Here is an 18,114-nt window from a genome sequence, read left to right as displayed (position 1 = left end):
AAATTTATGATTAATGTACATAGTATTTGTGTGGATAAACTTATTTATGTACCATATATTGAAGTAAACAAAATTAAATACAAATATTAACTGATTAAACATGCTTGAATCTTCATATAAAAATCTATACATGTCTAGAGTATATCAAGACAACTCAGTTCAAATGAAATTTAATAAGAAAAAATTACAATTTTGAAGAAATAAAACTTAATAAAAAAATTATGAAAAATAAAAGGTAGGAGAACGGAATTTTCCCAATTTAAGTTTCCTTAATTCAATAAATTTCATTTATTGCTGAGAAGCATTTTCTTTAGTAAAGGATAAACATTAAAAACTTGCAATATTTACCATTCCATGAAAATTAAATTAGAATGATTGATTACTTCACGATACAAAATTACACTTGAGTTAAAATATTGAAGAGTTAAGTAAACATATGCCCAAAGAGTAACATTATGTGGAATTATCACTCATTAACAAAATACGCAGATAAATTTCTGACTCTTATGCTTAAATTACTCACGCATTTGTGCGTAAATGTAGATTATATATTCTTATCCTAAATCATACAATTATAGCTTACCATCACAACATATCAGAAGTTCAAAAATGTTTTTTAATAAACCATTTTAATAAATCATTAAAAATGTTTAATAAATTATGAAATAATGCGATACTGATATGTTTTTTCTTTAGCAAACCTCTCGCAATTACCACTTAAGCAATTTAAGATTCCCTGAAATGATTCCTCAGTATCTCACGATTAATACCGAGCCTTGGTTTAAATTATACATTTTAAAAGGCACAACAGTATGAAATTCAAAGCTTTTGCTTCATGCAGACTTTAAAATTGTGTTTGACATTATTTAAATTATCGGGTCCTTTAGATTTTATCACAACTAGATTTCTCATAAAAATTATATTCTTCAGTACATACACAAATATAAGGTAAATTAAAATATTCTTCATTTTACAAATACATTTGAAATGTAATGTTTTCAAAATTAAGGGGAAAACTGAATATTTTAAGTGTGAAAAAACTTAACACTCATTTTAAAATGAAGATAATTTATTAAACTATTAAAATTCTAAATAGAAATTTACATTTATTGCTAGGCAGTGATACAAAACCTAGAAATTTATGAAGTGAACTTCATTTCATTTGTACATTTCCAGAGCAATTTTACTTTACATCAAATACTATCTACATGCATTACAATAAATACCATACTTGTCAGAATTAAAACCATAATTTTTTATTCTCAAAACTAACATCAATCGTACATAATTTGTATAGGAATACTTATTTGGTATTATTAGAACGTTCTGGTGATTATCCCCGCCCATAGTATGCATTTGAATTAATGCTAATAGAACAGTTTTATTCTTAGTAATATAATTATTTAGTAGATATGAGATTTAAACAATTTCTATTAATAATTGTTAAAGATTACATGATACATGAGCAAATGGCATGTATCATCGACGACTTCCAGAGCAACTTCAGATCCTGAGAAATGGCTCATCAGTTTGATATGGTATTTTGGTTTACACTACACATTTGAATTATTTGTATACATATAAAGTTTCAGATAATTTTTACACTTTTTTAAATGATTTATACTTAAGCCAGAGTGAAATTTAAAACATGTCAAATTTAAAATTAATTAAAAACATTTAAAAGTTGATTTTTTAATTTAAGAATGATGAGAAAAAAAGATTTCTGGCTATACATCTATCAACATTATTCTTTCTGGATGATTCAGAAAACAAGATTCATGAAACTTGCCTACATTGCCTACATACCTGGTATAAGCCTACGTTTTTCTCTTGTACACAAATATCAGAAGTGCAATAATTTTTAATTTTTTCCTTATTTTATTATAAATAAATAATTTGCTGCTATTATTAGCATATAAAATGTAATACTTCTAAATTCATAGCAATAACAGAGAGGAAACTTGGAACCATTCATTCCAGCTTCAGATGACGAAGCAGACGAAAAACATCCTCTGTAAAAGCATCTACTTATGCTTACACATGGTTTTAGCATGTCTCCCTAGAACATTTTATTTCATTTTTAACTCTTGTAACAGAAAGTGTCTTAATTTTTCAAAATTCATAAATGAATGAGTAACAAGAAGTATACATTAACCGGCATTAAATCTTCAACTAAAACCTTAGTAAATATGTCAATTACTATAAGATGCATCATCAAGACTCTTTTAGCTTTCAAAGTTAACAATTTTACATCAATGGCAGGCGAGCAATTTAATTTTGCTAAAAATTATCAATTACAAATGACAATAGTATAATACATTATTAAAAATCAAAATGCAATTTAATACATTTCACTTATAACAGGAGTGCTACCATATAACAGGAGGGGAAAAAAAAAACAACACTATGATATCTAAAAAGCAAATCAATTATTTTCAGGATTAGAGCAACCATATTGTAGTGTGCAATTCACATCATTTTGAGAATTTTTGATCATTTTAAGACTATTTTCTTATAAACTTTTTATTTCATGGTATTTAATGAGATTGAATTTCACTCATGATAAGTATTATATTAAAACTTTTTCTTTATTTCAATTTCTTGGTTTATGATGCATTGTCCGATACAAAAATTGGTAATCATGGAATATGCAATCTACCCCCTTTTAGTGAGTTCTTTATTTTTTTGGATGACAACACTAAAATTGGGCGTTGTTTAACGATTTCTTTTCATTGTCATTTTATTGCAGATTTAATTGAAAAACAGTATTCTAATGATGGCATCTAAGAAATAAATAACTACTGAAAACACAGATTGCATAGTACATGATTACTCAAAACTACATGCCAAACAAATAATTTTGCATGTTGTTAGTCATTTTATTTACTAGTTTCTAAACTGACACCAGTAAGAAAAATTACAAAGGATCAAGAAACTGAATTATGTGAAGCTTATCTTTCAAGATGCTGAGAACATTTGCTTCAAACAACTCTTGCTGATGAAAAATTCCATCAAATAGGTTAAAGGCAATATTTTCTTTCTGACTGCATAAATGAAATCTTAGAACTTAAACACCACCAAATATGCTCTTTAATGTTTAATTATAGCTGCCAATCTTAAGATTTTACAAACAGTCTGATTTTTGTGCCGCACTGAGTCCCAAATGAACAAATGAATGACTTTATAATCAATGCACGATTCTGACTTATTATACTACAAATAATGTGATTTTAACATAAAATGCATTAATGCTTATTCTTTAAATCTGAATTTTAACTTGTATCTTCTTTGGCTAATTTAATCTTATTTCAAACCTTTCTTCGAATGCTATCTATACCAATAAAATCTTAAGTAAAAAGGAAAATCTTTAAATTATTACTTTTAAACATTACAAAAATAAAATTTGATAATTAATGTGATTTTAATCACATAGAAAAATTAAGAACATATTACTCATAAATATAAATATTTATTCTACTAAATGTTAATTAAAAAGTGTACAAGGTGAGCAGATAAAGAAACCAGATGAATTAAAAGATCAAACAATAAAATAAAAATGTAAAAAAATCAATGTATGTTTAGAAAAAGTAAGAATTCAACTCTTGTTTGCCAGTTTAAACTGGTCATTTTGTCATTTGCATATCAAAATGCTGGAGTCATTTTCATTTACTGAGAAGACATTATACAAACAAATTTACTTCAAGATAGAACACAACCATTAAATGTTATACCATTAAATTTAGTTACAAATTCAGTAAATCGCCTACTAAAATGCTAAAGATGATTAAAAAATATATGGTGATGTATCATTATCAAGAAAACAAGTGTATGAATGGTACAACAGCTTTAAATGTGGACACAAAAGCAATGAAGATGAATCAATGACAGGACACCATCCAACTTAAAAAAATTGTGAAAACGTGGAGAAAATTTTTTTCTTTGGTAAAAGATGATAGGCATATAACAATTCAGCAACTTTTAGTCATGTTTGGGATAAGCAGAGAAATTTGTAGGTTAATTTTAATTAAAAATCTGAAAATGATGAAAGTTTGTGTTCGATTTGTGCCTCGAATTTTGACAGAACACCAAATGCAAGACAGAAACGTTTGCTTTGAAAATTTGCTGACTAGTGTGAGACAGGAAAACAATTTTCTTAAAATGTATTACAATAGGAGATCAGACCTGGTGTCTCATCAAAACACCAGATCTCATTCACAACCCAGATATAAAAAGAAAAGTACCCAAAGGAAAGGATCATCTTCACTCCAAAAAAAAAAAAAAAAAAAAAAAAAAAACCCTTATGTAGACACCACAACTTCCTTGTATGGCCTTTTAAATTATACACACATTTTTTGCTGCACTTCATTTAAACATATTTCCTTGAATTATTCTAATGTAATCAACCAATCCCTCAAGGCAATTTGAAAATTATATAAAAAATTAAGTTAAAAATTAAATATTATGGTTAGCACTTCTCATACGGGAGTCAAACTCCTATTTTTCTTCATAATGAGTATAAAACTTTCTCAAATATAACTATACGAACCAAAAGACTGCATTTAAAATTAATACCATTATTTGTTCAAAATTTATTTAAAAAATAAAAAAAATTCTCACATTTCCAAAATAAATATATTCAGCATTTAAAACAATTCTGTAATTGGAAGTATATGACTGACCTAAATAAAGGCCACAGGTATGTATGTGTGTGTATATATATATATATATATATATATATATATATATATGCAATTATATATATATATGTATGTATAATTTTTGGATTGTCAATTGCAATAAAAACTGAGGACTTACATTCATGAAGAACTGTACTTAAAAATCAATCAGTATTTTTACAAGGAGGTAGTGTTTTATCAATTAAAAAACTGAATAAGTAGTTTTAGGAAGGATTGATTTTTGATTTGGGGCAATGGTTTCTTTTATATAATTATATTAGGCCCCATACATCATTGTGCAATAATATGTTGCCAAGCACTCAACTGCAGTGATAAAACACCCACAATAAACAGCAACTGTTATTTTCCTTTTTCAGAAGCTTAAGATAGCCATGAAAACATATTGAATATTAAATCAAATGTTACATGTATTTAGTAAATGGTTAGTTTCAACACCTGTAAACAGTGCTTTGAAAACCTGAAGAAATGTTGGAAAAATTGTATATACGCCTTTGGTGATTATTTGACAGAGATAAATTTATTTGAAGGTTAGTAATCTTTAAGAAATTATCTGGTTACTTTATGAGCACATCTTGTAAAAAGCTGTAGAGATATCTATACAATGGATTATAACGAATAAAATTAAATAGAAAAATTATGTTGAAAAATCATAAGTGGACAGAATGGAATTTGCAAATTTAAGCTTCATTAAAACATGACAATGTCATTAGCTTAATTATTTCATAAATTTGTCATCAACATTTTAATTTAACAGTTAGAAATCAAGAATCTTTTCACGAGTTGTATTTGAAAAAAGCTGATCTAAATTCAGATAAATTAAAAACTAAGATTTTGTGATTTACTGGCAAAAGTAATGAAAAAATAGGAGTATAATAAACCCTTTCCAAGCATGAATATGCAGAACACTATTTCACCCATATGTGCTATCTTAATTGTTCCCATTTGAATTGTCCTACACTAGAATTTCCATCATATGTAGTTAAAAGCTTCTTCATCAATACTGAATGTTTGCTAAAATCAGTTCTGGCTACAAGCAGCTAACAACTTTAGAGGATTACAATTGACTGAAAATGAAGATAAAGAAATCATACACATTAAATTAAAAAATTTTAAATCATTACATTAAAAAAAACCTACTGGTGACACAGTATTTTCAGACTGAAAGGGGAAGTCGAATAAATCCAGAAATGATGAATGAAAACTTGAATAAACTTATATCACTGAACAGTGAAAGTAGCGCTAATGAAGAGGATAAAGCACATTTGACTTTTAAGAAGTTCAATGAATCGTTAAAAAATGCAAAGAAGCTGATTTTGCATTAGAGATTGTACCAAATGAAGAAAGAAGCAAGCACTTTATGACAGCCATTAAGAAACTCTGCGCTCCTTATCATGAAACTTTTAAGTAGTTGCATCAGCCATTGTCCCAAGAAACAATCACCAGCTTTTTAAAAAAGTTATTGTATCGCATAGGTATTAAGCAGTAACAAAAATCCTTTCAATTAACATTTGTTTTGTTTTTTATCTTTAATGACAACAATATTTAGGTTTGTTTAAATTGCATATACTTCCTTGATCTGAATTATACCTAACACATTTTTTTCCACAGAACACAATTTTGTTGTATGCGTAATATATTGCTGATGTAATCCCCGCATTCGGCAAGGTTTATTGTATGGGCAGCTCTGTTTCAATTAAGATTAAGCACAGCTAGCTTCCATTTCATACACATTAATATCTAACTTTAGATCTAAAATTATAAGTCCAATACAGCAGGCAACAAATTCCTACTATGAACTCATTATTGCCAATAATAATTATCTCTATCATGTAAAATGTCCATAATAATTTTTTAAAAACAAATCCACAGTTTCAGCTTCTGGAATACATATAAAGTTAAGAATTTTCTATATGAAAGCTTGATTACTTACAGGAAAATGATTTCTTTATCAACTGATAAGCACAAATGGAATTTGAATGACAAGATTTCTATTTATCCTTTTCAATTTTTAAAATTTTTAGATAGGTTACATAAATATTTGTTTAATAATAACACTTTTCTAAAAGAATATGCAGCTAGTTTTAATTATGAAACAACGTAATAATTATGAAAATATGCCATCTCTTTATTAAATTAGATAGCAAATTCACAGTTTTCAGGATATATGTGTGTGTGTATATATATAGTGCAGCTTCACTCAGAATTGACCTCACTATAATTCAATCAGAAATTTGTGTAATAAATTTCACTTGGTAATGATTAATTCACTATTGTGTGGCTCAGAAAGATAAATGCTATACTGCCAAAACTAATGGGTATTCCTAAATATATTTATAATGAATGAGGAACGGATATCTGTTGCAATAAACTAAACAAGCATAAATTACTAAATTTACAAGAAAAGCTGAAATTATTAAAATTCCCGAGGATGGTGAATCATATGCTAAGCTTTCAGAGAAAACTAAATGAGACTTCAGTTTAAATGACTGTGAAAGATAAAAGAGAAATATAAAAGTATGGAAAGGCTACAAACTCTTTTGCTCTCAAGAAATTTGCAAGTCCTTTGATGTTAAACATGGAAAAACCTTTTTCCACTTTGGATTGAGGACTATAACCAAAAAAGAATTAAGAAATTGAAGTAAAAGCATCAGTTCTTTTTTCTACACACAAACAGTCTGAAAACAAAACTGAAGAAAATTTTCAAGCAAGCTGTACATGATTGTTTTACTTTAAAAAAATGCTCAGGTATGAATAATGTTCGCATCCTGGGTGAAAGTGCAAATGCAGATAAGGAGCAGCATCAAAATTCCTAGAAGAAATAAAGCAAATTGTTGGTAAAGAAGGCTACCTTAAAGTAAAAATTTTAACATGGAACTCGGTTATACTGGAAGAAGCTGCCTTCTAGAACTTTTTTTATCAGAAAAAGAGCCTCCTCACCTATAAAACATGAAATTACCTTACTGTTAGAAGGAAATGTGTCTGGTGATATTAAACTGAAGAACATGCTTGTATAATCATGATAAAAAAACCTCACAATTTAATGCTAAAAACTCATTACCTATGTTTTGGCATTCTAATAAGAAAGGTTTAGTGACTAAAATAGTGTTTGAAAGCTGGTTTAAAGATTATTTTCGTCCCTTTGATAAAAGTTATTATGAAAAACAAAATATAGCCTTTAAAGCCTTATTATTATTATTACATAATGTGCCAGATCATCCTACTGGACCTTTCTAATTTTTATAATGATGTCAGAATTCCTTTTTTTTTCCTCCCACATACTACCTCCATACTACAATCCATGCAGCAAGGGATTATTTCCCCATTTACGGCTTTTTATTTAAGAAGGACACTTTCACAGGCATTCGAAGCAGCCTTTGGAGGAAACACCCCACATTTGACCTCATTTTGGAAATATTAAAATATCTTAAGTGCTATTGAAAATACCAGACATGCATGGAATGAGGTGAGGGATAATAATATAAGAAGCATGTGGAAATATGTTTGGTCTCATTGCATTGATGATTTCTGCAGCTTTGATTTCAAAATGGATACAATTGCAGCAGAAGTCATGAAACTTTAGACACAATTAAGACTTAACTCATTGGATGCTTCTGATGTCATGGACTGTATTCAGTGGAATCTCAGTCTCTTTATGATGAATCTCTCATCAACATATAAGAAGAACAAGCTTATGAAGATGAAAGTGAAACTAAAGAAAACATGCAAAGGGAAAGAAATTCCACATTGAATAATCTCAAAGAATTATTCAATGCAATTGGGAGAGCATGTAAATTGATTGAAAATGATCTGAATGAGAAAAAAGAGCCTTGACACAAAGCAAAAATTTGAAAATGCAATTCTTTTTTATTGCATGACAAACAAAGGGGGAAAAAAAGTATAAAAAACAGATTGATTTTTTGGTTTAAAAAAAATGTTTTTCTTTTTGATTCTGTAAACGAACAATAAAATTCTTCTATTATGTATTGTACTTTTTTTACCCTTTTATTAATTTCCAGAAATTTTAGATAAATATGTAAATATTTTTATTTTAACAAAATTTGGGGACAATTTACTAATCTTAATACAGAAATGATGTTTCACTCAGTGCAGATTCATTTAATACGTTATTTTAGAATAACCAATCAACAGTACTAAGTGAGGTATTCCTATATATATATATATATATGTGTGTGTGTGTGTGTGTGTGTGTATAAAATATAATAAAATATGATAGCTGCTTTAAAAAATAATTGGAGACCTCAAAATTAATATTCTAGATTTAGTGTTCTCCCTCTAAATTCATCTACTCTCCCAAACTCGAGATTTTTCTATGTTATGTAATGCTAATGGAAAAGGACAACTAAAACTAATATTAACCAATCGTAGCTTGTCTCTGGGATTGCACCTACTCTGGTATAAATACCTCTAGCGAGGTAATTACGTCATTATTCTGCTAGCTTCCACCTTGCTAATATCTCCTCGCTTCGCTTCTGTAAAATGCCTGCGTCATTTCTTGTTATAAACATTGTACAGAGAAATTTATTATATTTCAGTACGATTGAATCATGGAAATGCACTGGATTTCATTGTGATTGGATAAGTATCTACTGAGATGATTTTATATGCATGAAAATAAAGACTGGAAATTCTTCAAGTTTATGTTTTGTTATCTTCATCGGTAAGTCTTCACAATAAGCCACGACAACTGCAAGCTGATTCCTCTTCTATGCTTCAAAAATATTACATATATATATGTGTGTATAATCGATTTACAGACATCTGCAATAGAACGGTGATGGTCTGTCACATTAAAATAATTTAGAGACTTTTTTACTGCATAGATAAAAGGATGACAACACGTAGACAGACGCAGCCATAGATTCAATATAATTTCATTATTGGATAACACAATATCTGATTTACATCATTATGGGTGCAATATTTAGTATTATTTATTAATGTTGTAAGCTTAGTTCAATGTAAGACAATGGATAAAGACAAAAGTGAGCAGCTGCATGTTACTTCGATGCAAGCAAGCGGAAAAGCACACAGTTATTCAGTATAGAAGCTTAGTTTAACAGAAGCAAGGTTTCAGTTTGGAAATTTAGAGTTGTTCTGAATTAGCTACATCATCATCATTATGGAAAGGGAAAATAACCAAATTAAAATAAAGTTAATAACAATATATATATATATACATAATTAAAGGGCAGAACCAAGGAAGTTATTTAAAAAAACCTGCACAAATGCATTCTTATAGAATATATGCAAATTATAAATTAATTACATACTGAATACTGTGCTAAATAAAACATATAGTTGTAAATTCACAACAAGGATGCTAAAAGGATAAAACTGCAAGCAAACAGGCCTTAAATTATAACAGAAAAACAAAAACATACTTGATTTTATGACTTAAATATCTTTTTTCAAGTTTATGAAACTATAAATATGACAATTTAATTTTTCTCTTCACTACTAACATCTTATAATTCTTAACCTCAAAATGCACAATTAAAATGATGGCTTAAGAATTACATAAATTTTAATAAATTAGATTGGATAAGGCAATTTTAAAATTAAATTTAGATGGTTTCCAAATTTTTAAAAACATAATTAAAATATCTGGGCCAATAATAAAATAAATCTTATTAAATGAGATTAAGTAAGACACATTAGAATTAAATCCAAGTCAAAGATGCTATCAAACTGCTAAAAAGCTTTACAAAAATAATTAATATTTTAATACAAATTTTTCAAGCTTAAAATATTGATTTTTAAATCAAACCTCTTCAATAAGTTTAAATCTGATTAAAGTCAGCAAATGAAAATGATAAAGTAAGGTATGAAAGTATGGTAATAGTAACTACGTCACATCTGGAAAACAACCATCAAAGCTCTTTGGAATTTCATAAATAAATATAAGTAACAATATATTACTCTATAAGGTAAGAACTGAATTTCATAATTGCCCAGTTTAAAATATATACATCAAAATAAAAACTACCAACGTATTTGGTCTTTATACTTGTCATATACACTCCATCTTTTCAGTGTTTCATAACCTAACACAACAAAACAGGATGAGAAAAAAGTCTGTATCACACGTGCTGAGAGTCCTTTCGATAAAAATGAAATACCTTCTTCCCGCCAAAGTGTATTGAGAGCACAAGAAAAGGAATTCATCCTATGAACCTAGAGAAGAAGAACAAAGTTACGGCATTAATCTAGAGAAGTTACAAAATCAAATAGTTGTTTTACTTTAAAATTACTATTACTTCTAAAAGAAAGATTAATCTATGGCAATACCTTTCAATAACCTAAAAATGTTTTATGCAAACTAGGTTCTTTTTAATTTTTAATGAAAATATTACCCAGCTACTTTCAAAATATATTACTACGTTTATCTTTAATAGATGTAATACTTCTGAAATTTTTCTGATAATCTGTAATTAGGAAAACACATGCTAGATCTTAAAATCCAAAGTTAAAGTTTTTCAACATGACTGACCAGATTTCAAATCAGGGTATTCCATTTCTTTTAACAGTGGTTTAATTTGATGTATAGAATGATTATAATAAAATTTGTCATTTAAAATTATGTTTAAAAGGAACAACTCATCAAGGTGACTTGTCATCTTGTATGAATATTTGTGAACCAATGGAATACATATTTGATGAAAGGAAGAAAATATAGAATAGTTGAATATGTGCCACTAGATTGTGTTATAATGCATACTGATAATATCAAAAAATGAAACCTATTTACATATTTATAGGGTAAGAGCAAAATGTACAATATGCTTTCTCTTATTTGTGAAAATCTACATTGCATACTGCTGCAATGACTATCATTACAACATTATACTTTTCTTAAAAACTATTACATCAAAACAACAGTTCTTGAAACAGTTGCTCACAAAAAGTAAAAAACAATACAAAGATTAAATTCTAATCCAATAGTTACAAATAACTTATGTAACATGAATTTAAAATTTGAATGGACTGACTTTTGGCTACCATATCTGGCAAGGTATGCAAACCTATTTGTAACCAAATGCCCTACATTACAAGAAGACTGTATGATGTGCATATACAGCATTTATTGCCAGCTTCTTTTTTTTACCTTGAAGAAATTCGTCTTGAAGTAACATATCTGTTACTACTAACATATCTACTAACATGAATTTCTTTGTAAAACAACATTATACCAACATTACAGGAGTGGTGTCTGAATACCATTATTTTCATGTAAAATAAGGATCTACTGCATACTACAATACCAGTGAAGTGACTTCACAGTTATTTTGGAAGCAAAAGAATAACCAGGCACTATTTTTCTGTTATATGAAAAACATCTTCACTAGATGAGAATTTTTACGATCTTATATATCTATATATACGGAATAGCTAAAAGAAAGTTATGTTTAATGAGCATCTTGTAAATTTAACATGTAAATGGATAAATCTCTGCAGAAACACAGTTGTGTGAGCAAACTATTTAGTAATTTCAGCTGGTACCTGAATCTGAAGGACAGTATATTAAGCATATACGCTACTTGTGAGTATTTATTACTTCTGCAATACATTTCAGTCCACCACAATAAAACACCAATTATCCGAACAGCAGTGTTTTGTTCCTCACACAAAATCACACTGCTTTTGCACTCAAGTGAAAAAGAACACTTTTTTAATGCGATCAAAAAGATGCTGAGAGATTTACTGAGGAGGAAAAAATATCCATTCAGATTATGTTTTCTTCATGAAATGGCTCCCTCAGCCATACATCTAGTTACCCACAATATATCTGCTAACTTGAAGTTTTACAGCAATTTTTCTTTTAGGGTTAGATTGAAGATACTGAGTTCAAGTGATCTTTTGCCTCCAAATCTAAATAATCTTAATAACTGCACTGTTATTGCTCTGGAGACAGTAACAAAAGATACACTGCAATAAATAATAAGATAACTACTATTGCATTCACATCATTTGTATAATTCAGTGGAGTCGCACAGAATAAACATGAATAAAGCTTGAACAATTTTTATTTCATTTTCTTTACTTATCATGCACTGACAAATGTCAGAAAAAAAACTAATGGATTTAGTTATGAATTTTAAAGAACTTTATGCTTACTGAATGAAAACTGTGTTAAACAGATAAGATAGTCAATCAAAAGGCTACAAAGAAGAAATTTAACTGCTTTTTTAAAAAATTCTTAACTTCTTCATGTAATTAAGACACATGTAACTTACAGATAATTCCAATGGAATCTCACATTCATAGAGGGAAAAAAAAAAAAAAAAATAGATGCTTTTACATGCTATTTATACAAATATATTGCCATATACTAACAAGGAAACACATACTCTAGGCACACAACTATTTATATAAATATTATGAATGTTTATGGTAGGGAACTAGGTATGAGATTGGGCTGTGTCTAATTTACTAAAAGGCAGGGGTAATGGAACTACATATTATGCCAAATGATCAGCAACAGAAGGGGAAAAATTGGAATCCATAAGGAGCCCATCAACTACTGTTTTGTACAAGTATAGTGCAGAAATCAGTAATATCTTCAATATGCAACAAGAATACTTTCAGTCAGGATTGGTGAAGTTTGGGATCCATAGAAGATAGCTGAAGGAATTCACACCTTGGAATTTATGGAAAGGTTAAATATTTTCATATCAGATGTCAAAAAGAAATAGAGAAGTGTAAATTTTTCTTCTCCCAAATATCACCTAGTAGAATACAGACAAATTTTTCTATCAAAACATTAAGGATACAGCATAAAACAAGGATTACATCAACAAAATTTCTGCTCAGCATGTGGCAGTATTTCAGGAAAGTAATCTATTGAGGAGTTCTATCATCAAATCAAACTTTAAATGGGAAGGCAGAACGAGCACTGCTCACAGCTGGACTGTGTTCACAATACCCTGAGATAAAAACAAGCAATGCTGGTTATCTTCAGGGCACTGATATTCTAACCAAGATGATATGCAGCAAAATAAGAGGAAGTTGCAGATGTTTGGGCGTGAACTTATTGCACCTCCTTCATTCTCTGGATAGTGTTCCAACAGAATATTGTCTCTTTCGATCACCGTTAAATCAAATATTTTCACTGCTCATAATTGGACCATCTTCACAGTGCCCTGAGAAAGAAAACATCCAATGCTGAGAATCATCAGAAAATGATACTCATTGAGGGCCAAAGACGCTCAGAATTAGAGGAAATTACATAAGTTTGGATTAAAGCTTGCACTATATCCCCATATTCATTGGCTATCACTCCGACAGATGACAAAAACCCATCATTATACATATATTATCAGACAGAAGGAACTGAAGTGCAAGAATATAAAGAATCTTTACAGCATTTCATAAAATTTCTCTGATCAGTAAGGAAGGAAAAGCTACCCACTTGTCCTAGAATATAACAATTTTTTTTCACAAGAAAAGTAACAACTCTTACATATGCCAAATATACACTTAAAATACAAAAATTGTAAAAACTAACTTTTGAGCTTTTGTTTTATGAAATTTTGAATTAATATCAAGTTTAAATCTTTATCAATTACATGTGCAATTTCACACTTTAAACAAATTACTGCTGGGCCAAAGAGTTGCTGCTGAGCCATCACACAGCCAATTTTTGTTTGTTTGAAATAATTTTTGAAAATTTTTTTCAGTTCAAGAAATTTTTACCCATTCTTGCAGTCAGCTTTTACATATTATGATTTTGGAAACTCCTTGCTGAACTTACTACTGATATTAATGATACTTATAAGATTTTTCAGAGCAATGAATATTTTGGTGCACTATTTTCTAAATTAGTTTTACACAGCAAGCATCTTTTTTCTGGAAGGAGCGTATGATAAATCATATCATAGTACTTTCCCTTAGTGAGGCACAGGGCAAAATATATACAAGTGTACTAATATTAATGTTTGCATGAATATATGTAAGAATGCAAAAAACTTCACAGAAACACACACAAAATTTATTTACACATCCAATAAAAATTAGCTAAAAATATAAATTAAACAGCAAGTATGAAACTGTAAATAATGTTCAACATAAAGGAGAATATTTCAGTTTTTGAATATATGCAATGCCCCATTGACATTTTCAGTACAACTCTAAATCCTCTTACACACAGCTCTTTTTGTTTGGGGGGTATATGCATATATTAGCTATGTTATGCAGTTTGCAAAGTAATTTAAAATATCTCATAGTTTAATAGTAGAAAAATAAAAAAAAAAAAATAAATAAAAACCTTAATGTATCCAAGTTTATTTTAAAATTAAGGTAATTTTAAATACTAATACAAACCTTTTACTATTTTTGACAAATCAGATTTTTAGCCACTACATGCTAATCTTAATATGCATTGTTAAAGTGAGTATTAATAGGCTATTTTCTACACAAGGTCTCAGCATATTTCATTTTAGATTAAAGTGATTTACAAGGATCTATTGATGCAAAAAACAAGAGCCACCCTTGTGCACACTTTTTTATATACTTATATTTTTTAGGCACTACATTCTAAAATTCAGCAAATTCCACCTAATTTCCAATTTCATATTACTTTGAAAAATTTGTCAAAAAGCACTGCATAATTGCATCCAAATGAACAATTTTTACAATAAGTATTGTTTCTAGATTCCAGGGCCAGCCAGCAACCTGATGAAAAATAAATCACAGAATGCTGGTAATTTGACTTCAGTTCAAATCCCAACAAATGGTTTGGGTATTTTGTAGTTTTCCTCATGCAAATATGAGCCAGTTTATTAAAAAGCCCTCCCTCCTCTTAGGCAGATAGTCCTCAAAGTGTTTTGGCATAATCTAAATAATCCTAATCTTTCCTTTTTACATGACAGATTTTCAAAAAGCAAGACAGTTCTTAATATTTTTAAATCTAGAAATCTGATCTTAAATTTCTAAGATAAAACTAAACAATTTAAAATTATTGGGTAGTTTTCAAGAGATATTTGAATATCATCTTGTTTAGCTTTTGTTGCAACTGAAAGATAATGCCTTCATATTCATAAGCAAATCATTCCATTATATACCATAGATAAAAGGCATATGCCACGTGAAACAGGATATTTATATAACATATGCCATAATGCCAAACCTGAAATATATAAAAACCAGAAGTTCTCACACTGTGTGGAGGCACCTTTTAAAAGAATTTGAAATAAATTTTAATTCACTTGAAAACACACAGTCCAGTTCATTGAACTATTTATTATATGATTCTGATGTAAAATATATTAATATTTAATTACATGTCCCAAATTTTATGTTCTTTGGCTAATTTCATTGGTATTTGTTTACACTGAGAAAATTCTGATTAGGGAAGGTTGTAGAGACATTAGGATTAATTGGAAGCAGAAGAAATGAAAAATTAGCAACACCTTTGCCAGGAATCAAACCGCGGACCTCTGGAATATGTGCCAACGTGCAGACCACCACACCATGAAGGCATGCCAAGAAGGTGGGAGAAATACCTTATACCCCCTTTTAAAAGGTGACTGGGGTTTTAGGGGATCCAATCACCAAATCCTGGGTGTGGGAAATCATCAACCACCACCCTTTTAGTTTGGGTGCCACTTGTAGAAACATTAGGTATTTTTTGGAAGTAGGCAAGATGAAAAATGAGCAGCATCTTCGCCGGGAATCAAACCATGGACCTGTAGAATACGCCCAGCTTGCAGACACCACACCATGAAGGCATGCCAAAAAGGTGGAAGAAATACCTTATAAGACAAACTTTCATTTATCAAATTAATTTTAATAAAAAATTAATAATTAATTTACATATTATTGTGCAGATAAACTTAATAATGTAATACACATTCACGTAAAAATAATTAAATACAAATATTTACTGATTAAACATTTGGTTGAATCTTCATAAAAGTTATACTTAAATTAGTAAAAGCTAAAAAAATAAAACTGGGAAATTCGATGGTCTACTGGGAGATAGGCAAAAAACTGGCAGTCCCATGGCAAAACCTAAAACTGGGAGGTCCAAAATAATATGAACATCTGTGAAATATGCTGCATTCCAGCAATTGAACTATGCCACCTGTTACAGAAGTCTGTGATGTAGTGCTTGTCATTGGGAAAGTATTAGTTCTCGACAGCTGTCATAGATAATATACGCACCTACTATGCTATCTGAGATAACTTGAAATGTCAAGCCCAACAGATTTATAAAGATGCATGCATGATTGTTGCAGCCTCACTTATGGAAACAATAAAACTTTTTCCATGTGCAAGAAATATGATATCAGCCATTATAACAGCATATGCAAAAAGCATTAAGATGATCTCGTAAAGGCACAATGGTGGAAAAAAGATAAAACTTGCTTTAAAGAAAGATGCTGAAGCATGCAGTGGCCTGAAAGCATAAGCAATCACTATTCCAGATAATATCCAAAATGAACACAAATCTTCAGAAACCTACTTTAATCAAAACTATCAGAAGGGAATTCCATGCCATGAATATTTATAAAAGAGTGGCAATTCACAAATCATACGTAACATCATTTAATGCTTTCAAGCGACGTCCATAATACATCTAAGCTAGGCCTTATAGCAGCGACAGTAAGTCAAATGATCTGATGAATCAGCATTCATCCTATTTCAGACTGCTGGACAAACTTATGTCTAGAGAACATCCAGAGAAACATTCACGCCTACCTGCTTTTTAATGACTTTGAAGAACATAAGTGGCCCCTATAAGTATGAGGTACAATATCTTGATGCAGTCTGAGCCCATTTATTATTCAGCATGGAAAAATCAAGCCCTATCACTATCAGGACAAAAATTTAAAGCTTTACTACTTTCATTAGCCCTTTATCTTATACTACGGCAAATAGCTCTTGCAATTTGTGGTGCAATGAGAAAACTAGCACACTTTTTTTTCCTTATTCTTCAATTAGCACACAATTTTCCTTTATTTTTCAATACTTCATGAAGTGAAAATTCATTCTTAATAATCATACCGAAAATTTTTACTATAACATCAATGGACAATCCAAATCACAATTTCTCTTAAGGTTGGAAGCTTTTGTAGTGTAAATAAGAAATTTCTGAGTAAAAAGGTGCAGTAAAATATTGCTAATGAAAATAATGAGATTGCTTAAAACAGAGCAGAGGAAAATTAAAGAGGATAATGTAAGTTAAGTGCTCAGGAAAAGCAGTCAGATGTTTTGACAGCTGATTGCCATGGATGCTTGTTAACAATTTTTATAGCTATCAAGAAAGAAAGAACTAAAAGCTTGATTCTGAAGAGCAATCTATAACTGTGAGTGTGTAAAATGTTTCAAAGTTGATCATTTTCATTCTCCTCCTATTTTGTTACATTAGGAAAGTCATCGTGGACTGTCCTGTTGC

General features: G+C 29.4%; 1 protein-coding gene across 2 annotated transcripts in view; it reads right to left on the bottom strand.

Annotated features, from left to right (window-relative positions):
- Positions 1-18,114, bottom strand: part of LOC118187682 (solute carrier family 25 member 44) — a 51,646-nt gene that overhangs the window by 11,449 nt on the left and 22,083 nt on the right. The window contains exon 5 of one of the 2 annotated variants that reach the window (XR_015041187.1): positions 10,705-10,892. Coding sequence is in view for 1 of the 2 variants with exons in the window: in XM_085816941.1 (XP_085673067.1) it covers positions 10,701-10,892 (192 nt within the window). In the remaining variant the exon portion in view is untranslated. Of the gene's footprint in view, positions 1-1,051; positions 10,893-18,114 lie in introns of those variants that run through there. The other variant, XM_085816941.1, reaches the window with a different exon arrangement.

Source organism: Stegodyphus dumicola, chromosome 5 (assembly GCF_044657685.1).
Source record: "Stegodyphus dumicola isolate Sdum_Otavi_A_Nest chromosome 5, ASM4465768v1".
In the NCBI taxonomy this organism is placed as follows: Eukaryota; Metazoa; Arthropoda; class Arachnida; order Araneae; family Eresidae; genus Stegodyphus; species Stegodyphus dumicola.
This window is presented reverse-complemented; position numbering and strand designations above follow the sequence as displayed.